This window comes from Trichechus manatus, unplaced genomic scaffold (genome assembly GCF_000243295.1).
Source record: "Trichechus manatus latirostris isolate Lorelei unplaced genomic scaffold, TriManLat1.0 scaffold00002, whole genome shotgun sequence".
NCBI lineage: Eukaryota > Metazoa > Chordata > Mammalia > Sirenia > Trichechidae > Trichechus > Trichechus manatus.
The window spans coordinates 24,397,192-24,423,170 of NW_004443938.1; the positions used below are offsets into that span (position 1 = coordinate 24,397,192).

At 35.1% G+C, this 25,979-nt stretch overlaps 1 protein-coding gene across 3 annotated transcripts in view; it reads right to left on the reverse strand.

Moving 5' to 3' along the window:
- Positions 1 to 25,979, reverse strand: part of STXBP5 (syntaxin binding protein 5) — a 196,064-nt gene that overhangs the window by 12,221 nt on the left and 157,864 nt on the right. For all 3 annotated transcript variants that reach the window (XM_004368844.2, XM_023729224.1, XM_004368845.2), the window contains 5 exons: positions 20,971 to 21,021; positions 15,076 to 15,315; positions 11,294 to 11,663; positions 10,839 to 11,004; positions 1,955 to 2,066 (listed from right to left, as the gene is read on the reverse strand). In XM_004368844.2, coding sequence (XP_004368901.1) covers positions 1,955 to 2,066; positions 10,839 to 11,004; positions 11,294 to 11,663; positions 15,076 to 15,315; positions 20,971 to 21,021 — 939 coding nt within the window. The remainder of the gene's footprint in view (positions 1 to 1,954; positions 2,067 to 10,838; positions 11,005 to 11,293; positions 11,664 to 15,075; positions 15,316 to 20,970; positions 21,022 to 25,979) is intronic.

Genomic DNA, 25,979 nt, shown 5'->3' on the forward strand with positions numbered 1-25,979 from the left:
GAAAGATGTTTACCTGTGTTTTATTGACTATGCAAAGGCATTCAACTGTGTGGATCATAACAAATTATGGAAAACAATGCAAAGAATGGGAATTCCAGAACACTTAGTTGTGCTCATGAGGAACCTGTACATAGATCAAGAGGCAGTCATTCGAACAGAACAAGGGGATACTTCGTGGTTTAAAGTCAGGAAAGGTGTGCACCAGGGTTGTATCATTTCACCATACTTATTCAACCTGTATGCTAAGCAAATAATCCAAGAAGCTGGACCATATGAAGAAGAATGAGGCATCAGGATTGGAGGAAGACTCATTAACAACCTCTGTTATGCAGATGACACAACCTTGCTTGCTGCAAAAGGAGAAGACTTGAAGCACTTACTGATGAAGATCGAAGACCACAGCCTTCAGTATGGATTACACCTCAATATAAAGAAAACAAAAATCTTCACAACGGGACCAATAAGCAACATCATGATAAACGGAGAAAAGACTGAAGTTGTCAAGGATTTCATTTTACTTGGATCCACAATCAACACCTATGGAAGCAGCAGTCAAGAAATCAGATGACGCATTGCATTAGGCAAATCTGCTGCAAAAAACTTCTTTAAAGTATTAAAAAGCAAAGATGTCACCTTGAAGACTAAGGTGCGCCAGACCCAAGCCATGGTGTTTTCAATCTCCTCATACGCATGCAAGGGCTGGATGATGAATAAGGAAGACCGAAGAACTGACATCTTTGAATTGTGGTGTTGGCAAAGAATACTGAATATGCCATGGACTGCCAAAAGAATGAACAAATCTGTCTTGGAAGAAGCGGTACGACCAGAATGCTCCTTAGAAGAAAGGATGGCGAGACTATGTCTCACATACTTTGGATATGTTTTTCGGGAGAGGTCAGTCACTAGTGAAGGACATCATACTTGGTAAAGTAGAGGGTCAGTGAAAATGAGGAAGCCTGTCAAGGAGATTGATTGACACAGTGGCTGCAACAATGGGCTCAAGCATAAAGATTGTGAGGATGACACAGGACTGGGCAGCATTTCGTTCTGTTGCACACAGGGTCACCATGAGTCAGAATCGACTCAATGGCACCTAACGACAACAATGTGTATATTATGTATGTGTATTTTTAAAATATCTTGTATAGCTTTATTAATTGTCCTCAATGAGAATGCTATTCCGAATTATCTAGTCACCATGACTTGAAAAACAAAGTTCATTTAACTGAATTAAAATTATGGAGCAATCATTCGAATAAGTTCTTTTACATGACATTCCATTGCTACCTACTGTTATTTGACATTACAGTTTTATTTAGTCAAACATAAAACCAAAATTCTAAAATATTTTAGTGAACAAAGAGGGAGAAAAAACAAATAAACAAAAGAACAAAAAACTCAAGGACTGATAAGAGCCCCTATTTGGAAAAAGGGTCAAACATTCACTGAGTCATCAGTTCATTCAAAGACCAATTATTATTTTGTGTCAATTAACGGAAGGTAGTAAATGAACCCGATGCTGCTATTTTAAATAACCTTCCAGTGCAATCAGTATAGGTTTGGAGGTTTTGTAAGATACAGTAAATGTTTATGCAAAAACTTTTTAAAGTTAAGGTCATCAATTAAAGGTAGTCATAGAATTAAAATAATAATGAAGATAACATTTAATGAAAATAAAATAATGTCTAAATTATTCATTTAAAGTTGTGAATACTTCTTTATAGCCATCTGAAACTAATCAATTTTGGTTCCCTGAGTAATATATTCCCCTGATTTGGGACAGAATGACAAAAAATAATTCTAAGTATTTTGCTAAAACATGAACATGGCTGTATTAATTATGTTACAATAAAGAGGAAAAAAGTACAATAATTTACACATGTAAGAAAAACTTGTATGGCTTGAATGCTTCTGTTTCATAGATACATTATCCAAATTAAATAAATTAACTTACATAGTTCTTCTCTATCAAGAGACTGTGCACCACCTCCAAATAGGCCTTTAAAGAATCCCCGGTTTGGGGCTTCAGGTGTTTCTAAAGGAGTGAAGAGTTCACCCAACATTTCCTTCAAAATCAAAACAATTGTAATTGTTAAAGTTTCAGGTAAACTAAACTATAATTCAGAAAACCATCATTGTAAACTCTTTAAGATTATAACACTGCCTGTTGAGATTCATGATTAATGAGCATATTTCAAATGATCAAATCTAGCACATACCAACTTAGCCAAATAAGTTCCTAAGACTAAATTTACTAAAACTAATTTGCTGCTTGTTCCTTTGGTCAGATTCCTTTCTTTGCAACCTTGTTAAACATACTTATTAATTCTAGTAGCTTTTTTTTTTTTTCTTTTAAGTCTCCATTAGATTTTCAATCTAGGTAATCGTGTCGTCTATAAATAAAGACAGTATTACTTTTCCAATCGGGATGCCTTTCCTTTCTTTTTCTTGCCTGACTGGCTAGACCCTTAAATGCACCATTGAACAGAAGTGGTAACAGTGAACATCCTTTTCTTGTTCCTGATCATAGGGAGAAAGAAATCACTATTTCATCATTAAGTTGATGTTAAGGGCAGGTTTTTCTAAGATGCATTCAGTGTGTTTCTACTTCTAATTTGCTGAGATTTTTTTTTTTTTTCATCAGCAATGAAATGAACGCTAGATTTTGTCAAATGCTTTCTTTTTTTTTTTTTAGTTTGGTAATACATAAAATTACATTGATTGATTTTCAAATGTTAAGCCAACCTTGTATTTCTGGGATAAACCATATTTGATCATGATGCTTTATCTTTTTAATATATTGTTAGACTCAATTTTCTAAAGCTTTGTTTTGAATTTTTGCATCTATATTCATAAACAATATTGGTCTATCTATGGTTTTCTTTGCTTGTAATGCCTTTGTCTGTTTTGGTATCAGGGTAATGCTAGCTTCATAGAATAAGTTGTGAAGTATTCTCCCTGCTTCAATTTTTTGAAAGAGTTTGTGCAGAAATCTTTGAGAGCTGATCAACATTTCTTTGTGAAATGTTGACAGAATTCACCAGTGAAGCCATTTGGGCCTGAAATTTTATTTGCCCAAGGTTTCTAACCTCAATTTCAAGTTCTTTAATAGGCACAGGCCTATTCAGATATTTTATTTATTCTTGAGTGAGGTTTAGAAATCTGTCTTCCAAAGTTATTTGTCCATTTCATCTAAGTTTTTTACTTTATTGGCATAAAGTTCTTCATAATATTCTCTTGTTGTTGTTGTTAGGTGCCATCGAGTCGGTTCCAACTCATAGCGACCGTACATACAACAGAAAACACTGCCCGGTCCTGTGCCATCCTCACAATCGTTGCTATGTTTGAGCCCATTGTTGCAGCCACTGTGTCAATCTATTTCGCCAAGTGTCTTTCTCTTTTTCACTGATCCTCTTCCTTACCAAGCATAATGTCCTTCTCCAGGGACTGGTCCCTCCTGATAACACGTCCAAAGTACATAAGACAAAGTTTTGCCATCCTCGCTTCTAAGGAGCACTCTGGCTGTACTTCTTCCAAGACAGACATGTCCGTTCTTCTGGCAGTCCATGGTATATTCAACACTCTTTGCCAACACCATAGTTCAAAGGCACCAATTCTTCTCCGGTCTTCCTTGTTCATTGTCCAGCTTGCCCATGCATATGAGGTGACTGAAAAATCATGGTGTCTTAGTTATCCAGTGCTGCTATAACAGAAATACTACAAGTGGATGGCTTTAACAAACAAATTTATTCTCTCACAGTCTAGGAGGCTAGAAGTCCAAATTCAGGGAGCCAGCTCCAGGGGAAGGCTTTCTGCCTCTGTTGGCTCTGGAGGAAGGTCCTTGTCATCTATCTTCCCCTGGTCTAGGAACTTCTCAGCACAGGATGTACTCCACTCCTGGCTCTTCCTCCTTGGTGATAATGAGGTCCCTCTACTCTCTGCTTGCTTCTCTTTTTTTATATCTCAAAAGAGACTTATTCAAGATACAACCTAATCCTGTAGATTGTGTCCTACCTCATTAACGTAGCTGCCTCTATTCCTGCCTCATTAATGTCATAGAGATTAGGATTTACAACACACAGGAAAAATACATCAAATCACAAAATGGAGGACAACCACACAATACTGGGAAGCATGGCCTGGCCAAATTGACATTCATTTTTGGGGGACACAACTTAGTCCATAACACATGGCTTCGGTCAGGTGCACCTTAGTCCTTAAGGTGACATCTTTGCTTTTCGATACTTTAAAGAGGTCTTTTGCAGCAGATATGTTCAGTGCAAGACGTTTGGTTTCTTGACTACTGCTACCATGGACATTGACTGTAGATCTAAGTAAAATGAAATCCTTGACAACTTCAACATTTTCTCTGTTTTTCATGATGCTGGTTATTGGTCCAGTTGTAAGGATTTTTGTTTTCTTTATGTTGAAGTGTAATCCATACTGAAGGCTGTGGTCTTTGATCTTCATCAGTAAGTACTTCAAGTCCTCTTTGCTTTCCACAAGCAAGGTTGTGTCATCTGCATGTTGCAAATCATTAATGGGTCTTCCACCAGTCCTGATGCCACGTTCCTCTTCATATAGGCCAGCTTCTTAGATTATTCGCTCAGCATACAGATTGAATAAGTACGGTAAAGGGATACAAACAACCCTGATGCACACTTTTCCTGATTTTAAACCACACAATATCCCCCTGTTCTGTTGGAACGACTGCCTCTTGGTCTATGTACAGGTTCCACATGAGCACAATTAAGTGTTCTGGAATTCCCATTCTTTGCATTGTTTTCCATAATTTGTTATGATCCACACAGTCGGATGCCTTTGCATTGTCAATAAACTGCAGGTAGACTTCTTTCTGGTATTCTCTGCTTTCAGCCAGGATCTATCTGACATCAGCAATGATATCCCTCATTCCATATCCTCTTCTGAATCCGGCTTGAATTTCTGGCAGTTCCCTGTCGATGTACTGCTGCAATCACTTTTGAATGATATTGTTCGATAATTTCTGCATTCTGTTGGATCACCTTTCTTCTAAATGGGTACAAATATGGATCTCTTCCAGTTGGTTGGCCCGGTAGCTGTCTTCTAAATTTCTTGGCACAGACAAGTGAGCATCTCCAGTGCAGCATCTGTTTGCTGAAATATCTCAATTGGTAATCCGTCAATTGTAGAATTCAATTCAATTCCTGGAGCCTTATTTTTCGCCAAAGCCTTCAGTGCAGGTTGGACTTCTTCCTTCAATTCTATCGTCCTGGATCATATGCTACCTCCTAAAATGGCTAAACATCAACCAATTCTTTTTGGTACAGTGATTCTGTGTATTCCTTCCATCTTATGATGCTTCCTAAGTCATTCAATATTTTGTCTATGGAATCTTTTACAGTTGCAATTTGAGGCTTGAACTTTTTTCTTCAGTTCTTTCAGCTTGAGAAATGCCGAGGGTGTTCTTTTCTTTTGGTTTTCTAACTCCAGGTCTTTGCACATTTCATTTTAATATTGTGCCTTCTTGAACCACCCTTTCAAATCTTCTGTTCAGCTATTCTACTTTATTTCCTTATTATCCATTTAATGTTTGTAGAATCTACAGTAGCTGAAATGTCAGAGGTTCCAAACCACCAGCAGTCCCACGGGAGAAAGATGTGGCAGTCTGCTTCCATGAAGACTTACAGCCTTGGAAACCCTAATTGGGTCGCTATGAGCTGGAATTGACTTAATGGCGGTGGGTTATAGTAATGTCATTTCTCTCATTCCTGATATTTGTATTTTGCATCTTCTCCCTTTGTAATTAATCTGGCTAGAAGTTTACCAATTTTATTGATCTTCTCTACGAACCTGCTTTTGGCTTCATTGATTTTTTTCCTGCCTTTTTTTTTTTTTTTATTTCAATGATCTCCACTTGAATATTTATTATTGTCTTTCTTCTGCTTAAGTTTCTCTTCTTTTTTCAGTTTGTTAAGGTGGAAGCTGAGGTCATTGGTTTGAGATTTTTCTTCTTTTCTAATATAGGTGTTTTAGTGCAATAAATTTGCCCCCGATTTTAAACACTCTATAATCTGTTCTATTGCTATGCTTTCAATTTCACTAATCTTTTCTTCTGTAATGTCTAATTTGCTGTTAATCCTATCTAGTATATTTTTCATCTCAAACACTAGTTTTTCATCTCTAGAAGTTCAATTTTGTCTCTATTATATCTTCTGCATCTTTAACTTTCTGAACACCCAGAATACAATTTAGTAACCGTTTTAATGTCCTTCTGTGCTAATTCTAACATATGTGCTCGTTCTGAGTCAATTTCTATTGACTGATTAGTTTCATAATTATGGGTTGTTTTCCAGTGTCTTTACATGCCTAGTAATCTTTGTCTGGATGTCAGATATTATGATTTTTACTTTTTGGTGCGGGATATTTTTGATTTCCTATAAGTCATCTTGAGCGTCATCTTTAGGACACCAGGAAACAGTTTGATCCCTTTGGGTCTTGCTTTTATGATTCATTAGGCAGGTCTGGAGCAGTGTTCAATCTAGCACTAACTAGTAACGAGGTGAGACCTTCCTGAGTACTTTATCCAATTCCCTATTATAGTAGACTGACTAATGGCCACTCAGAATATCAGGTTCTAATCCCTAGAACCTATAAATACTACCTTATAAAGAAAAAGGTCTTTGCAGATGTGAACAAGTTAAGGATCTTGACATGGGGAGATTATCCTGTATTATCCAGGTGAAACCTAAATCCATTTACAAGTTTCCTTATAAGAAACAGAAACAGATGGAGATTTGAAACACACAGAAGAGGAGGGGGCCATGTGACCAGGGAGGCAAGAGATTGGAGTGATGTGGCCACGAATTAAAGAATGCTGGCAGCCTCCAGAACCTGGGAGATGGGTTTGTCCCTAGAGCCTTGGGAGGAAATATCTTGGCTTTGGTTCAGTAAAACTGATTTTGGACTTATGGTCTCCAGAACTGTGAGAGAATAATAGTTCTGTTGTCTCAGGCCATCAAGTTAATGGTAATTTGTTACAGTAGCCACAGGAAACAAATACACCCATCAATTATGAGTTTTTCCAGTCCGACTGTTGAGAACAGGTACTGCTCTGGCCCTATATGAACAGCAGGCATGGGTCCCTCTAATCCTTTCAGATGGTTCTTTCCCTGATCAGAAAGTTTCCTCACATGCATGCGCTGAACAGTATTCTACTGAGTACTCTTGGAGGACCTTCTGCAAATTTCTAGGGTTCTCTCTCTGTGTAGCTCTCTTCTCTCTAGTACTCTGCTCTAAGAACTCTAACTGACTTGGTCTCCCTAGACTTTCAGTTCCATCTTTTCAACTCAGGAAGTCTGTCAGGCTTCACCTCAGTTTCTTCTCCCTGCACCATGTCCTTCCTAGAAACTCTGTTAAGGTGTTAAAGTTGGGGCAATTGTAGGGTTCATCTCCTCTGTTTCCTATCTCTCAGGGATTACTTTCTTTTGTTGCCTGATATCTAGAGCCTTGAAAATCACTGTCTCATGTATTTTGTTTGCTTTTTGTTTATTTTTTTGGTTGTTTCAGGCAGGAGGGTTCATCCAGTCCCAGTTGCTCTATCTTGACTAGAAGCTCCATTAATTTCATAGGCATCTTCTTTATTTTTTTTGGTTAAAGTTAAATGAATGCCCAGTGTAAAAGAACACTCTGGGAACTAAAGAACAGTGTTTATTAAGTTCATGATATTCTTTCATTCAACAAATTTTCATGAAGGAATTCTTTATAGGTACTGGAAACATAGTGGTAAATAAAATGTCAATATTGCTCAAAGAAAACATTCTATCACAAACTCCTTGAACAAAGAGGTCATTTTTCATTTTTATTTGTATCATGAGGGCACATAACAGATACTTTTAAAATAAACTGAGTTTAGTACTAAAAGGCCATTTCATTTAAACATAAATAAAGTTTACTGCAGCTTCTACTGATTTTTATTAAAGAATAATAAGAGAAAAAATTGATCAATGGACAGAATAAACTGATCCCATAAAAATGATGAAGTTTACAATTCTGAGTATGCTGAATTATGACCAAATTTCAGATTAAAATGAGTTAAGAATATATTCAATTATCCATATTTTTTCTTAATATAACATTTTACTAGTGAAAACAAACACGAAGAAAAATTTTTAAGTTTATCTTTCTTGTAAAAAGCAATATTTTAACTTAGAAACTTAGGACTCTTAGGAAAAAATTAATCCAAATCTAAATCGGGAAATTTAAATCTAAAATATATGTAATTTTGTTTTAGGAGTCACTGAACGGTGCAAATGGTTAAGTGTTTGATAGGTTGACTGTTTGAACCAACCCAGGGGCACCTGGGAAAACAGTCCTGGCAATCTGCTTTTGAAAGGTCACAACCTTGAAAACCCAATGAAGCACAGTTCTACTCTGACAAACACACACACACACACACACACACACACACACGGGGTCTCCATAGTCGGAATCAAGTCAATGCCAACTAATAACAGTAACAATTTTGTTTTACTCTCAAGGTTTAGAGCATTATTATTCAAGACTACTTTTCCAGTATAGGTAGTTTCCTGAAATAATAACAATAATAATAACACCTAACATTTGCTAAGCACATACTCTGTACCAGGTACTATGCTAAGCACTTTATGTGCATTGTCTCCTTTAATCCATACCTGCCTGTGAAATGGTATTATTTTTAGCCTAATTTTAAAGATGATAAACTCAGGCATATTAAGTAACTTGTCCAAGGTCACATAATTGTGTCATTAGCAAGGGTTGGACTTGGACAGTCTTCTTGACTCTAAAGCTCATGCTCTAAATAATAAACACAATATAAATTTACAAATAAGTAAAATAGGGTCAATTAATTGCAAAAAATTTCAGTATGAAGTCCCTTTAGATAGTAGCTTCTTTTAAAAATCAAATATCAGTTAATATTTGAGCTCAATATCGCAAGAGTACTTTTATTATAGAAGGTGAAGCTAAACTGTTCATTTCTAATGCAAGTGTGCAAGCACATCGGCACTCAAATATTAAAAAAGGCAGCTCTTGATTTAAATAATTTGTAGTCTCTCACAAATAAATCAAAATCATTTAGAGGAAAAACTTGCAAATGATATTTCTTCTTATATTCATATACACCCTTGTGAATACAGAGTATCTGAGAAGGGAAAACATAATTTGCACAAAAATAGATAAAATTATTTTCATATTAACATATTGTTTTAAAAAGAACTTTTTTAAAAATTATTATTTTTGGCATGTATACACATATTTGAAGCCCTGGAGGCACAGCGCTTAAGAGCTCGGCTGCTAGCCAAAAAGGTCAGCAGTTCAAATCCACCAGCCACTCCTTGGAAACCCTATGGGGCAGTTCTACTCTGTCCTATAGAGTCACTATGAGTTGGAATCGACTTGATGGCAATGGGTTTGGCTTTTATATGTATTTAGTCAATGTTGAGAAAACCAACAAAAACAAAACCAAAAAAAACCATTGCCACTGAGTTGATTCTGACTTATAGGGACCCTAAAGGACTAGGGTAGAACTGCCTCATAGGGGTTCCAAGGCTGTTATCCTTATGGGAAACCCTGGTGTTGCAGTTGGTAAGCACTCGGCTGCTAACCAAAAAGTTGGTGGTTTAAACCCACTAGCTGCTCCATGGGAGAAAGATGTGGCATTTTACTTCCATAAAGATTACGGCCTTGGAAACTCTATAGGGCAGTTCTACGGTCCTATAGGGTTGCTGTGAATTGGAATTGACTAGATGGCAATGATTTTAAATCTTTATGGAAGGCAGGTGAGTTTGAACCACTGACCTTTCGGTTAGCAGCTGAGGGCTTAACCCGTGTCACCATGGCTACTTCAATGTGGAGAATGGGTAAAAAATGAATGTAATGTTTTGTATTTCTCTGCCATCTCTGGAAAGAATGGATCGATAAAATGAAGTCCCTCTGGATTCTCTATCAGCCCAGAACTAAAACAATATCCGAGACCAACTCTTTAGACAGGGACTGGACTGGACTGTGGGACATCAAGTGATACTCGTGAGGAGTATGCCTCTTGGCTCAAGTAGATACGAGAGACTAAACAGACAGCTTCTGTCTGGAGGTGAGATGGGAAGGTGGAAAGGGTTAGGAGCTGGCGGAATGGACATGGGGAATCAGGGGTGGAAAGGGGGAGAGTGTGCTGTCACAGTATGGGGAGAGCAATTAGGGTCACATAACAATGTATGTACAAATTTTTGTACGGGAAAAAAAAAATGAAGTCCCTCTTATTACAAGAGTCTGATGAAGACACTTTTACCATAGGCATCTCAAACCACGTGTTCTAACATCTCAGTAAAAGGTCTTAGATTTTCCCATGGAGGCTCTTCTGTAAGCGCCTGTAAATGTAAACTCCCATAAGTGTAAGGGATGAATAGTGTAAGGGCATCTTAGAGAATACTTTGGAGCCTGGATGGTGTGAGTGGTTTTCAATCAGCTGTTAACTGAAAGGTTGGCGGTTTGAACCCAGCCAGGGGCAATGCAGGGGCCCTGGTAGCGCACTGGTTAAGAGCTAAGGCTGCTAACCAAAAGGTTGGCAGTTCGAATCTACCAGCTGCTCCTTGGAAACCCTATGGGGTAGTCTGCTCTGTTCTATAGGGTTGCTATTAGTTCAAATCAACTCGATGGCAACGGGTTTAGGGGCAATGCGGAAGAAAAGCCCTGGCGATCTGCTTCCATAAAGATTACAGCCAAGAAAACCTCATGGAGCAGTTTTATTCTGTAACTCTCTGAGTTAGGGGCCGACTCGATGGCAGCTAACAAGAGAATACTTCAGGTAAATTTTTGCTATTTACCTGAAGATTTTCACAGGTCTCTTGACTGTAAGTCAGTCTCTGGATTTCTGTTGGTGAAACAAGATACAATGCTTGTCCATTGTTGGTGAAGCAGAACGTTCTGGCTATCCGCATATTGGTAAGTGGCAAGTAATACACATCCAATAGAGGTCTTAAACTTGGCAAACTTGAGAAAAAAATAAAAAATTAAAAAAACTTGTTAATAATAACCAAGGTAGGCTTTAGTCTTGAACAAAGTATTACAGAAGGTAAAAATGGTGAAGGGCTTAGAAGCCTTATTATTTACTTTGTATACTTAAACAACAGAGGTGATCAATTTAGCTGAATGAAATAAATTCTCAGTATATGAAACCGTTAAAGCTACTTTTCTTTCAAACCAAATAAAATTCTGTAAAATTATAACTTGAGGGAGGAAATGCTAACTCTGTGTTAGAAAAAAATTATTCAATTCTTACCTAAAAGTCATAATATGTCCGTTGGCACAGAAACATGCAAGGCAGATACTGTTACTCAATGCCACAATATCTCCACGAAGTACAAATGAGGTCTCGGTAATGTTTTGCTTATAAACACAGTTCTGGGTTGGCAGTGAGATTACTTTTGCTTGCTTTTCAGAACATATCACTGCATACTGGTTTTCACTAATTTCCTGAGAAGAGGAGGGGGATACTGAGACAGGCCGCCGTTTTTTCAACTTCTCCTTTTCATCTTTTTCTTCAGGAACATTGTGTTCTCTCCAGGGTTCATAAGCAGGTGGCACTAAGCAGCCTGTGGTATCCAGAAATGCCATTCTCAGGATTGCACCTTTTAACCTCAATATAGTACCTAAAATATAGAAGTTTAGTGAATAACTGAGATACTTTAATCCACAAATTAAATATGTTTATTCCAACTGTGAGATGTAGTAGACACTCAAAAAAAGTTGGATGCATACTGAACTGAAATTGCACACTGGCTCGTTGACAGAATGCAAGCTTCACACATGGTATTTTGAATCTAGAAAAAGATATAAATACTGCATGCCCAAAGCAGATACATACCACTAACTGATATTTCAGAATTTAATTAAATATGATGAAGTCTGAAAATATATATTTGATTTAGCTGAACAAACAACTGATATTCCAGGGTGTCTGGAATTATGTCACTTCTCATACCCAGCAAGTGTACTACCAATAAGTATTAGAGCAGGTGAATGGCCTCTAGAGCTGCACTGTCCAATATGGTAGCCACTAACCACATGCGGCTGCTGAGCACTTGAAATGCAGCTTTTCTAAATTGTAGTGTGCTGTCAGAGTAAAATATACAACTGTTCGTTTTCCACTTTTTAAAATGTGGCCACTAGAAAATTTAAAATTACATATGTGGCTTGTATTGCAGTTCTAATGAGCAGTCCTGATTGAGAAGGCCAATGAGGAAAAAAAAAAAAAAAATCCACATATTTCTAAACACTACTTCCAAAATCATAACTTACTTTTAAACTAGTTACCAGTGAATGTCAGATAGATTCAAGGAATTGTTTTGGTCGGCTTATAATCTTAATTTAGGAGTTACATTTCTTGATTTGCTGTAATTAATAACACTCTCCTTCCTCACATCCTTGAAAATATACAAATGCTTTACATTCATTTCTAAGTAAGCCAAATGATAACTGTTTTATTAAGAATTTGGAAACCAATGGAAAGGAGGGTACAGAATCAATTTAGCATTTCAGTTTCTATTTTAGAAGACTCTATATTTTATTATTTTATATTTATACTATTTTACAGCTTGTAAAACATTTTCCATATATTATTTTTTTATATCTAAGAAGAGTTTCTGATGTTCTCGCAAAAAAAAAATTTTTTAGAGGCAAGATACTGTTTCCTTTCTTCTTTGTACTTACATGTTTTATCTATTAGTAGGGTTGCCAGATAAAATACATGATGCTTAGTTACATTTGAATTTTAGATAAATAATGAATAACTTTTTAGTATAAACCAAAAAACAAACAAAAACAAACTAAACCCATTGCCATTGAGTTGATTCTAACTCATAGCAACCCTATAGCTCAAGTATGTCCCAAATATTGTATAGCTCTCCAAATACTGCTTGGGGCATACTTATATTAAAAATTATTCACTGTTTATTTGAAATTCAAATGTAAGTGGGTATCCTGTATTTTTATTTGCTAATCTGGTAACCTTAGTCTACAATTCAGGCTTGGCAGTCAGATAATTTAACAACTATTTTAATCAGTTTGGTAGAAAAACGCGAAACACATGACAGTTATAATCTTGAAATTTTAATCCCTATTTACCTCAAAACATAATTTAAAGCTGAAAAGGAGCCCTGGTGGCACAGTGGTTAAGTGCTCACTGCTAACCAGAAAGTTGGCAGTTGGAACCACCAGCTGTTCTGCAGGAAAAAAATATGGCAGCCTGCTTCTGTAAAGATTACAGACTTGAAAACCCTATGGAGCAGTTCTACCCTGTAGCAATTGACTTGATGGCAGTGGGTTTGGTTTGATTTGGTTTAAGACATCTTAATTTTTATTTTGGTTCACCCAAAGAGTTCTTCTGGCTTTAAAGTTTTGATGAGGTCAGCTACAATATCCAGGCTAATCTGGGAACTGTTGATAGCACATGTAAGGTTATAATATGAAGCTTTTCTAAAAATGTCCTAAGATACCACTTAAGTGTATATTTGTCCTATAAATGGCAGGATTTTAGTATGTTTCCCAGTAGAGTAGTGTGAACTGTTAGGCCCTCTCCTTGAAGAAAAGAAAAAATAATAGGAGACAAAAATATACCATTTCAGATGCTTAAGCACTGAAACCCATCTGCTTGAAAAACACCTCTTTTCTCTTCAGAGTTTCAATACAGATAACATGACATGAGTGTTAGTGTTTTAGTTTTAAACAGGCACCTTATTAAAAATAAACTTTGAAGATTTCATCATTGAGAAGGAACTCAAAAGTTCCTTCTTCTGTTTAAAAATTACTTTGTGATCAATTAACTGTACAGTTAATTTGATTTTTTTTCCAAGTTGGAAAATATCCTATATATCTTTAGTGTAAAATATTAAGTTATCTACATTTAATCTTTCTCCCTCACGTTTATTGGAAACATTTTATTTTATTTTTTTTAGTATAAACCGACACGTTTGTTGTAGAAAATATAGAAACTACAAATCAGTAAAAAGAAGAAAAAATATCACCAATTCCACCATTCAGGGATAACTGCTATTAGCCTTTTGATTTTCATCTTTCCAACTTTTTTATTTCTATGCACATATTTGTTGCTTACTAATAAAAAATAAGATAGTAAGAATATTATCATTATGCAATCTGTTTTATCAACTAGCCATGCAGTATATACTCAAGCAATTATTGAGCTGAATGAATAAATCATTTCTATAATGTAAAAATAGTTTGGAAATAAACGTTAAAATCATAATTACATTTTAATTCTAAATTTCAAGTATTGTTTAAGTTCACCACATAAACCAATAGTAGTAATGAAAAACAGAATTCGCAGTTATTTCCAGACCTGATTGAGTCAGTGCAGCAGTTAAGAGATCAGCTGCTAACCAAAAGGTTGGTAGTTCGAATCTACCAGCCACTCCTTGGAAACTCTATGGGGCAGTTCTCCTCTGTCCTGTAGTGTCACTATGAGTCAGAATCAACTTGAGGGCAGTGGGTTTGGGGATGGGATTAAGTCTATATACATTTGATAAAATCCAATCTCATTTTCAATATATGAAGACAGTAAATTTTTCCTTTTTAAAAACTGCTATTAAGTCACCTTTTCTTAGTATTTCAAAGAAGATAAATAATCTATTTTAAGACTATATACTCAGAGATAAAAAAGTGTAATATGTTTAAAAATATTCTTTTCCATTTTTCCTCCTAAACATGTACCATCCTTTTGTTTACAGAATGTAGTATTCTGAGGTATTGGATACATATTTTTATAACAACAGTTTTTTTCCCCCTATTTTCCTATGTAATAACCATTTTAGACATGATCCTAGAGTTAAAAATGCATAACCTGTGTTGCTGTATAAATAAACAATATTCTGAAATCTTTTATATTTTTAATAAAGTAATATATGGGAAAAGTATAACTACAAAATAAAATTTAGTTTAAAGTTTAGAATTCTTAGTTCAATTTAATAATAAAAAGCAAAGGCTTCTATTGAATTAATGAATCAAACCGTTGCGAGAACTCTAAGTGCACCTCCAGAGAATACATACCACTTGGCGACACAATAACTGGCTGAAGAAGCCTTTGCTCTCCTCCTGGGGGAAGGTTCAGTGCAATGACAAGCACCGTTCCTAATGTAGTACCAACCCATAAACATGGTGAAGGGGATGAATCTGCCTTTCGAGTAAAAGTTTCACAGAAATGAAGAGCAGAGATTGCTTCTCGAGATTCTTTATCAATGCTGGTTACACTTGAACTCCGTGATCGGCTGAAGGAATTATCTTTTACATCTGAAATGATTTTTTAAAATGCTGTAAATGAGACTGCTCAAGTTTGAAAGTATCCCACTTTTGGGGTGGTATAAATTTGGCTAAGTAGTTAATCTGCAAAAAGACAAAATTTATAGCATATTTCATTGTAATTTCTTTTTAATTGAGAAGAAAAATAATTTACTTTTATGCTAATAATTTTCCCCTTTTGCTTAAATATAAAATACAAATGGGCAAATCCACACTTCTTAGAACTGAGCTGGGTGCACTGGATTCATTTCTGAACGTGTGACCCGTATGGACTTAGGTGTAGCTGTCAGTATCCTGGACACTCTTCTAATCCTAGCCCTGACCACTTTCTTTCTCATGGTGCTGTTTCCTCCCTTGGTAATATAATTCATGCTTAGGTAGAACTATAAAAGTGTGGGTATTTCAAACTTTCTACATTTAAAAAATATATTTAGAAGTACTCTGATTCTCTCTTAAAAGTTACTGTATGACTGACCTTTTTTTATTTTCCCCAAATCTGACCATACGAAAGCCTTTAATATCAATAAGGAGGGTGGCGCAAATGGTTAAGTACTCAACTACTAGCCATAATGTTGGCAGTTCAAACCCACCCAGAGGAGCCTTGTAAGACAAGCCTGGTGATCTACTTCTGAAAGGTCACAGCCTTAAAAACCCTATGGAATCGTTCTACTCTGCCACACGGACTTGCCAGGAGTCAGAATCCACTTGATGGCAACTAAGAACAACAAATATCAATGAAAATTTAGCTTTCATTTTTCTTCAATGTCATTTTACTGTAATCACTATTCATCTAAGGCATTTTACATCAAAATGTGTAACTGGTATCAGGCGTATTATTCCCTTTCCCAGGCTCTGTAATGAAAAGGATTCTTTTAAATTATGCTAACAAATCCTCACTCCTCTTTAGCTTCCTTTTCTGTGGCCAATCCCAAATCTCTCTCAAGCCTTGGCCTCTTTTCTCTTGGAATCACATTTCCAAATGCTTGTTGGACTTTTTCCGGTTATAACACACTATGCAAAAAAAAAGAAAAAAATCCCTCCAAAGCACATTTTTCTAAAGGCACTACTTATATTAATGACACCCCTATTGTCCAGGAAACAACATTCAAGCTGAGCTGCAGTTTTGATTCCTCCCTTTTACTTTACCAATACACCTTTTGGGATGCCAAGTTGTATATGTCATCTTATTCCAATGTTCTGTTTCCGTCTTTCTGTTACCAAATCTACGCCCATTACCCTAGTCCAAGACCACATCACCTAAGCTACCACACATTTCCAACTGATCTCCCTACCTTCAGTCTCTCCTCATAAACGTAATTCGTTTCCGTAGGGTACAGTTATAATTCTGTTACTTTGATTTAAAAAATTCTCAGTGGCTTCTCTATTTGAATGTTCATAATCTTACTCTTAAGCTTACTTTAAGATCTTCCACAAAATAGTGGCATCCTATCCTCTTGGTTCTATTTCTCCACACTGCCCTATTTCAGTTCACTGTGGGAAACAAACTGGGCCATTTGATGTTCTCTAAACATACCTTGCATTTATCTATTTTTTTGCTTTTGCTCATGATTTCCTGATTGGTGCCCTTGCCTTCCCCCTTTATCTATCATGATTATGATGTTCTCTATCTCAGGAATATTGTCTTCATGAAGTTTACCCTGATTCCTACACCATAGTTTCTTTCTCTTTTGAATCCCTATAGCTTTTCTTTTACTCTCTCCCAGAGCACATATAGTACATTTGTTCTGTAGTTGTTTGCTGACTTGTTTTATGTCCCACACTAAAGTGACGACAAGTTTCTTCAGTACAAGGGCAATGTGGTTCTCATGCCCTAAAGAATTTAGCACAGTGCCTGCATGTAAAAGGTATTCAGTTAATACTTGCTGAAGACAGATCTACAGTTGAAAATATCTACCGTATTGTTATGCAAATAACACATGCCTTCTATGTTTGTTTGCCAATCATTCCCTTCTCCCCACGAGGTATTTTCACAAGCTCTGCTATACCAATTTTTTTTCCATGTTGCTGTTAAAAACAAAAACAAAAAACCATTGTGCACTGTTGAAAATACCTTGTAGGGGGAAGGAGCAGTTGGCAAACAAACATAGAAGGTGTGCGTTATTTGTGTAAAAATACAGTAATCAAAGTGTTTCTGCTACACTATTAGGATATATCAAATTCTACTGCTCACATCTGATTAATAATTTCTCAAATCACATGCTTTCACCGTTATCTTAAAAGAAATGGTTCCCCATAATGTCATGAAAAAATAAAAAACATCAAAGTCTTCTTAGTTGTATTTTATTAAATAAAAAAAAGTATAATTGCATTCCACTTATACTCTAGAAGAAGGCTTTTTATAATGATTCAGATTCACAGCAATTGAAAAATCTTCCCCCAAATAATAAAATGCAACATAACTGTGATTATATAGCTAGCCTCTGTAAACAATAAAGCTTCTAGTCATGCAATAACATGAGTCATTTCTAACTTTAGTTTCTAAAAATACCTTTCTTTTGCCTGAAACTAATTTTCTGTTAGAGATTATGATGTGGTAGAAAAGAACTACTTACTGAAAATAAAATCACTTTCCATAATCAATAGCTCATTATTGGATGAGTTTGTAATATGATATTGACCCCAAATAGTCAAAACCTTTATAGTTTCCTAAGTTATTTTAGTAAAATAACAATTTTAATTTATTTTCCAATGATAAGTACATTTAATGTTATTTAAACAAAGCATAAACACACTACGAGGCAAACTGTCATATATTTTTAGTTGTGACCTAGTGACAACAATGGAAAGCACTAATAGAAGATGATCTGATAACATAAATTTCAATGTAAGTAACCTGCAAAAAAAACTCTTACTGATATCTATTAAAATTACAGCAGATGGTTCATAACCATCTATATTTTAAATGTTAACTCATAAGCCAAATGAACAGTGCTTTAATTTAATGGACTAATTTAACTATATAAAATCCATAAACTACAATTGCATTTTTATTATGACTTAGCTATAAAAAATAATGACCAAGAAACTAGTAAGGCTTCATCAATGTGCGAAAACAGGCTGAGTCAGAATCATGTTTGAAGTGGACTGTTAGGGTGCTTATTTTACCTGCTTAGAATCATCTGAAAATAAGCCAGAACTTCCAGCAATTCACGAATTACAACTACTCCTATTAAGTCAGATGTTGTGGGTCCCTGTGGTTTGATTTCTAGAAACTGGGCAAGCTAAACAAATGGAGCGGAACTTTTAATTTTTCATTCTAGAAATAAGAGTAGAAACCAAAATAGCCACCAGTAAGCAAGTTCTATTGTGTGGCAGACACTACTGTAATTCTTCATATTTATCATTTTCCAGAATCCACATAACATCCCTGAAAAGCATTATCATCACAATTTGACAGATAATCACAACAGAGGCCCCGGATGACAAAACTAGAAGATAGTAAAGCCAGCATTTATGTCAATGTCCAAGTTCAAAACTTTCCATTAGGTAACTCCAGATAGACACTGGGTCAGTCTTATTGTCAATATCACAGAGCTTGAAGATTTTGGTTATAACTAAGCATTAAAGTTCATTCTTTTGATTCTGGAAAACTACTTGAACATGTGACCTTTTGGGTAGATCTAAACTCAGACAAAATTTGTCATTAATGCTTTCTTTCAGCTTATAGCTATTACAATCTCTTCATAAATTCATTGCTTTCATGTTACTCGCCGGAAGCCTAGAGTATTCTATTTCTATATATCACCCTTTCCTGCTCAGGCAGTGCCTTATGCTACAAAATTCTATATCCCCAAATTAAAACAATACCAAGAGATGAATTTTCTCAGGATTAAAAATTAGTTCATAAAGACTAATTCTTACTAAGGTAGAGGACAGTTTGACGTTTTATCTCCTAGCTTACAGGCTATGGAATCTGGGAGGGTGAAGCTATAGTGAAAGCGTAGTACTGTACAATTTCCCTATAAGCAAAAGTAAATTCAATTCACAGAAGCTTCAGAGCTGAAGGACAGTGCAATGATTTTAGCAACATCCAGCAGTTTGAGTCTACCAATATAGTCCCCCGCCCTGTCACCTGCCTGACCAATTAGCAGCCAAGATTCAAAAATAAACATCTTTACCAAAAACTAGTTCCAGCAGCACAAGGACCTGCAGAGAAATTACTTAGGGAACAGGGAAACTATATCAAGGTATACATCAGTTAAAATTATAATTGGTATTGCTGTTGTTGATAGTTGCCATTAGTGCATTAAAACACATTAGCACAAGCTAAACCATAAACTGAATAAAGATAACCTGTAAAATAACAGAGTATAAACTTCGATTAAATTACTTATATTATTCATAAATGTGAATTTTTAAAAAATAAATGGTTATGATATTTTTGGTAGTTTTTAAAGTACTTCTACATGTGTCTTCTCAGATTTTTAAGATTCTAAAAGACACAAAACCCCTTTAACTAGTAGTATTTAATGTTACTAAAATCATGGGCCATTTTGAGTCTGATGAAAACTATGCATCTGACTGTAGGAAAAAAAGCACAATGTGAGCCTCAGACACATCTGTGTTAACATTATGTCTTTCATTTTTATAATGATAGGAACTATGTCTTTTTCAAAATATATGTTATCCTATATTCTAGGTTTAATTCTTATTCCCTTATACCAGTGATACTATAGGATTATACTACATTGTTTTTCCTGTGTTCAGGAAGGGAACTCTGTACTGACGACAGCGGAAGACATTATGCCTACTCATTCCTAATCACAGGCTTTCCATCAGTATAATGGACAAAACTATAAAATGGACCTATAAACACCTACGTTTGTATTATCGCGTAAGAAGACAGTCAAGGAATCCAGATAATAGTGTGAAGATGAGTGGGTGGGCAAACTGCAAGGGGAAAACGTAGCTATTTATAAGATAGAGGTAGGTGAAGTCATCCTTAAGCAGCCATACTCTTTGTTCAATTAAAGGCAACAGAAATCTCTGACATAGAAATTAAAAAACAAACAAAAAAACCCTGCTTTATATGTATTACAAGAAATCTTTTTAGCTTCTTTTGAAGTGACACTTGTTCCTATCCTAAGATATCAAGGGGCTGTTTTGGGCTGAATATAAACCAAAATGAATGCATAAATACATGTACCCTGCTTTCATAATGGATGAGTTACACAGAAAGTGCTAAGGAAGAAGAAATATTTTCCAATTAGTTAACAGCAAAAAGTCAGCAATGATGATTCTTGATACGGGAGATTCATTCCAATATAGTAAACAAGTAATTATCATAATTTAAATAAAAATAAGTTTATATATTATAGAGTTCAAAATAAGTTTTCAGATAGTTAAATGGGATAAAACTGCTTTTAATAAAAATTAACCTGAAATAACACATATTTTAATCTCATACAAAATTTTGTTTAGATATAAATTATGAGAGGGCTAGGGAAACATATTACTTTGGTTTGCCTGAAATTATGATTGTCTTATAATTTACAGATGGCATGCTAAAGGCTATTTTGAAAGATGTTTAATCCTTAATTTTAAATCTTCTGCTTTCCTTACTTGTCTTCCCATTACAGGGAGTTTAATACTATGGATTTCTATTTCTTTACTTATTTTACTTACCTAAGTCAGGCTTTAGATCAGTAGGCAAGCTTAACTTCCTTGACATCTTTGCTGAAAAATAAAATGCATTTTTAAAATTCTGAAAAATATTTGATTCATGCTCATTAATACCAACTGATTTTCAAAACAGAAGTGAATACTATTACTACTAAATGTAGATGCTAGGATAATTCAAATAATATTATAGGTGGAAAGTAAATCTTACTTTAGCATTTTAAGTATGTACTTACTTGATGAAATATCTTTTTGTGCTTGAAGCTCTTAAAGGAAGCCTTCTGAGTTCTAACTTTTAATTATTTCTTAGGCTTATAGGAAAGGATAAGACTTTTCTATGAGAAGAAAAGTCATTTCTCAGAAGGAATGTTTTGCAGATGAGGACAATGGAGGCAAAAGACTGAGTCTGGGTAGGTGATATAAAATCCTTCCAGCTCCTCATCTTCATAGCTATTGTGCTCATCTTTTTAAAAAGTAAATTTCTAGAATATAGGACAATTGTATTGACAGTCAAATTAAAGTATATGGCTACATTATAAACATATTTGGCTCATTCATTACTTGAGATAAGTTAACACCTCTATTTACATTTCAGTCAGTGGCAAAAAAAAAAAAGTCATGCTCAGTTTAAAATTACAGTATTTATATAAAATATAAACTACAGGCATTTAAATTTCTATGTAGTATTAGATTATTTAAAAAAGCTTGTGTATAAACTTACTGGAATTCACTTTCCATCCTCAAAATGAGTGATTTAAAGTTAGGAGTTGTTTAACTGTACCTATTGTGTTAGTAGTAGTGCATGCGTAACAGAATAGTGCTTCCTACGTGAAATTTTGAAAAAGCATTTGTTTGTTAATACATGAATGCATATATTGGGTTAAACTTTGGACTGTTAGGAGATACTTAAAGCACAGACCCTGCTAATCCATAAGGGCGCCATGTAAACAAAGAGAAATCCAGTCATAGTATATAACTTCCACATCTAAAAAAATGACAAATCCAGTGTTAGGAAAGAGGCATTAGGCAAACTGGGAAGGGATGGGGGGAAAAAAATCAAGTTTTCATTTCTAAGCTTCATTAATCTAATTAGCATCTTTTAAAAAATAACAATGGGTCAAATTTATCAATCAGTCTTATCCCATTTTTACTCTGGCTTAATCAATCTCGGTTAAAAGACAAATTGATCTCATATACATGGTTGCTACTGTATTTGACACCCAATTCTGTTAAAATTAGAAGGTATGATACCCCTAAAATAGTCCTCTAAAAAGCAGTATTAAACACTTTTGAAAAAATTTATAGAGGTTTTCAAAAAGTATCATAAGTACAATGTACACAGACTGATAGATAATATCTGTACAATGTATGGGATCCTTGGTGGTGCAGTGATTAAAGCACTCAGCTGCTAAGGGAAAGGTCAGCAGTTCGAACCCACCAGCCGCTCTTGGGAGAAAGCTGTGGCAGTCTGCTTCTGTAAAGATTTAGAGCCTTGGAAACCCTATGGGGCAGTTCTACTCTTTCCTACAGGGTCACTTGAGCTGGAATCAACTCAACAGTAGTGTTTTTTTTTTTTAATCTTACAATGGACATGCTATGTGAAATAGAAAAAGAGCCTGGCACAGTCTAAAAATACTCTTTCAGAGTCAGACGAAATGGATGTCTACCTAGATTCCACTATTCTGATTTGAACAAATTACTCTGGACAAGTCTTATGGACCTGTGCTACTCAAACGTGAACGTGCACATCAATCTCTTGGGGGATCTTGTTAAAACTCCGATTCCGATTCTGCAGTCTTGACTAGGACCTGAGATCCTGCATTTCTAACCAGCTCCCAGAAGACACTGAGAGTGCTGGTCTGTGGACCACACACTGAGCAGCAGAGTGCTTAAAGACTACAGGTAACTTCAGGGGAGGAACCAAGACTGATTCATCAAATTCACTATTTATATACAGTAAGTCTGTAACATTTTGCTTCAATATCTAGTGTGTAAAATGTGGAGGTATAAAGTATAGTTGTTAGGGCTGACTTTGGAATCACACCAAACCTGGGTGTGAATCTACCTGGACCAATTACTGGCTGTATGACCTAAGGGTAATCACCCTGCTTCTGTAAACCTCAAATTTCCTCATCTGCAAAATGAGAATAATAATGCTCAATTTCATGCTATAAGATGATGTGGGCAAAACACTGAACTATACCTGATGCAGAGTATGGATTTAATAAATGTTAGCTATTATTATTAATAATCAAATGAGATACGAAAATTATCATTAACTGTGAAACACTATGGAGCCTTGGTGGTACAGTGGTTAAGAGCTTGGCTGCTAACCAAAAGGTTGGCAGTTTGAATCCACCAGCTGCTTCTTGGAAAACCTATGGGGCAGTTCTACTCTGTCCAATAGGGTTGCTACGAATCAGAATTGACTGGATGTCAATGGAAATTGGGTTTATAAAACACTATGCTGATGAGCTATTAATATACTTACAAATAACCTAATGTTCCTTCATTCTAATTTTACGGTAATATTCCAAGTAACAAAAACAAGAAATGGAAACAAAAAAAAAAAAAACTTTAGGACTTAAAAAACAGAATGGTAAGCACCACTATTAAGCTCAACCTTCTTAGTTCATTTCAAAAAAAGTAATTTCAATATATAGCTAAACATAGCAAAGGGAAGTAACCTGAGTAATTTCCAAGATTTAAATAAGTATCATGTTTATACCTTTTTAAATTAGTTAAAAATATGCTAAATATTTTATTTATTAAAAATGTATCCATTAAAGCTTTCATTCAATAATCATACATATATTTATGGCAAAAAAATTCACTAGTAAAATAAATTTATATATTTCTGGATTTCGGAAGTGTATATTTTTTATCTCCTTTAGGATTTCTCCTAGAAATACTTCTGTATAACTTCCAAAATATTTTTAAAATTTCAAGTTACTCCCTCCCATAGAATATTTTTTTTTTGTCTAGCACTACTGAATTCTTTTATCATTAAAAAAAAATAAAACGCATGTAACTAACCAGTTTTCAAATAATTCTTCAGTTCATTTAATTTCAACATTTTATCAGTATTGAGAGGTTAAAATCACACATAGAAATGACTAGGCAGATTTCCTGAATACAGTAATTTTATTATAAAAAATCACAAAATGATTTTGTAGCTATTATTTCCTCCTGAAATACTTTGCAAGTGAAGATCTACAACGTGACCACCAAACTATAGCTTTCAATCAAGTGATGTTTAAGCTACACTGCTGTTACAATTGGATATAATTATAAGCAACCAAAAAAACCAAACCTGTTGCCATCGAGTCCATTCCAACCCATAACAACCATATAAGACAGAGTAGAACTGCCCTGTAGGGTTTCCAGCTGGTGGACTCAAACTGCCGACCTTTTGGTTAGCAGCTGTAGCTCTTAAACACTGTGCCACCAGGGCTCCTTGAACATAGAACTTGAAGTGACAAAGTTAAAAGATTAACCCTTCATTATTTTGTGTTAATTCTAGCTATCAAATAATGTGAAAAAAAAAGATACAGAACTAAGGGTTTTGAAAAACAGAGAAAAGTTTTTGTTACGTGAGGAGGTGGTCACCAGGATTAAATATTACTTGGGCACATGCCAGCAACGTGTCAGAAGGCAGGCCTACAGTTCCTGCTTTTCAGGAGCTTACAGCCAATTGAAGAACACAAATAACTCAAATGCAATGTAGAAAGTACCACCAGCAAAGGCAAACACAAGGTGCTAACTGGAGTACAATGGATTTATACTATCCTCAGTCTGAAATACTAATCTAAGACTCTGGGATGAAGAGATAAAGCTGCAACGGACAGTTCAGATTTTCTACAATTTCACAAAACAAGATTATTCCCTAAACATTTCTTTTGTTGACAGTGTTTTTTCTTTTGATGTAAAATTTACATACAAACACATAAATCGTAAATGTTATTTCATAAGTTTTGACAATGTACACACCTGTGTAACCTAAACATTACCATCACCTCAAAAAGGTTACTTATGCTCCTTCCCAACCAATCCCCGCACCTATCTTCAGAAGCAACCAGTGTTCTGACTTTTTCTTCCACCATAGAACGACCAGTTTTGCCTGTTCTAGAATTTCATATAGACGAAATCGCACTATAAACTCTCAGGTAAGGCATTTTTAACTCATGCTTTTTAGCTTCTTCCCAAAATATTTTAGAGCTTACATTCTTTTTCCAATACACAGAATGAGTTTTTAGATGAAAAAACAAATATAGATATTATCTTAATTAACAGATTCATTCACAAGTAATATTAACATTTTCTTACTGCTCCTCCTATTGGATATAACAATTAGAAAAATAAAGTACAGAGAAACAAGGGTGGGGAAGGTCACCACCAAAACCCATAATAAAGAGACAACTTTTTTTACATATATTTCTTACCAGTTTTTAAAAAATTTACTTTTCTTTACATAGTTGAGATCAACTATCACATACAAATCCATATTCTGTTCTTTTCTACTGATTAATGCTAGCATTTTTTTATGTTATTAACTGTTAGTACATTTTAATGGTTGTATTTTTATTTATATGGATACTTACGAACATTTAGGTATATTCCAATTTTCAAACAGATACGGCGATACAAGATGTTGTACATAAATATCTGCATATATTTTCGATTATTTCCTTCACAGAGTTCAATAACGGAGAATTAATGCCACTACAAATCTCACCTCCTTGCCTCCAAGGTCTCCTGAAGTATGTCTTTAAAGTTTTTTTTTTTTTTTTTTTAAAGAAAAGCATATAAGCACAATATTTTACAAGCCTCCACTTAGCTGAAGTTACAAAAAAAAGTGCATATTCGGCAAAGTTTAACAGTCTCAGCTCACAACTGTAAACCCTCCTAACTGAAAATATTATTCTAACTTCTTATTGTATTTGTATAGCTGAAAAATCTCAAGCCAGAGAGATTATCCCAAATCTCTGAATGTAATTTGTCTGATTTTTACAGAT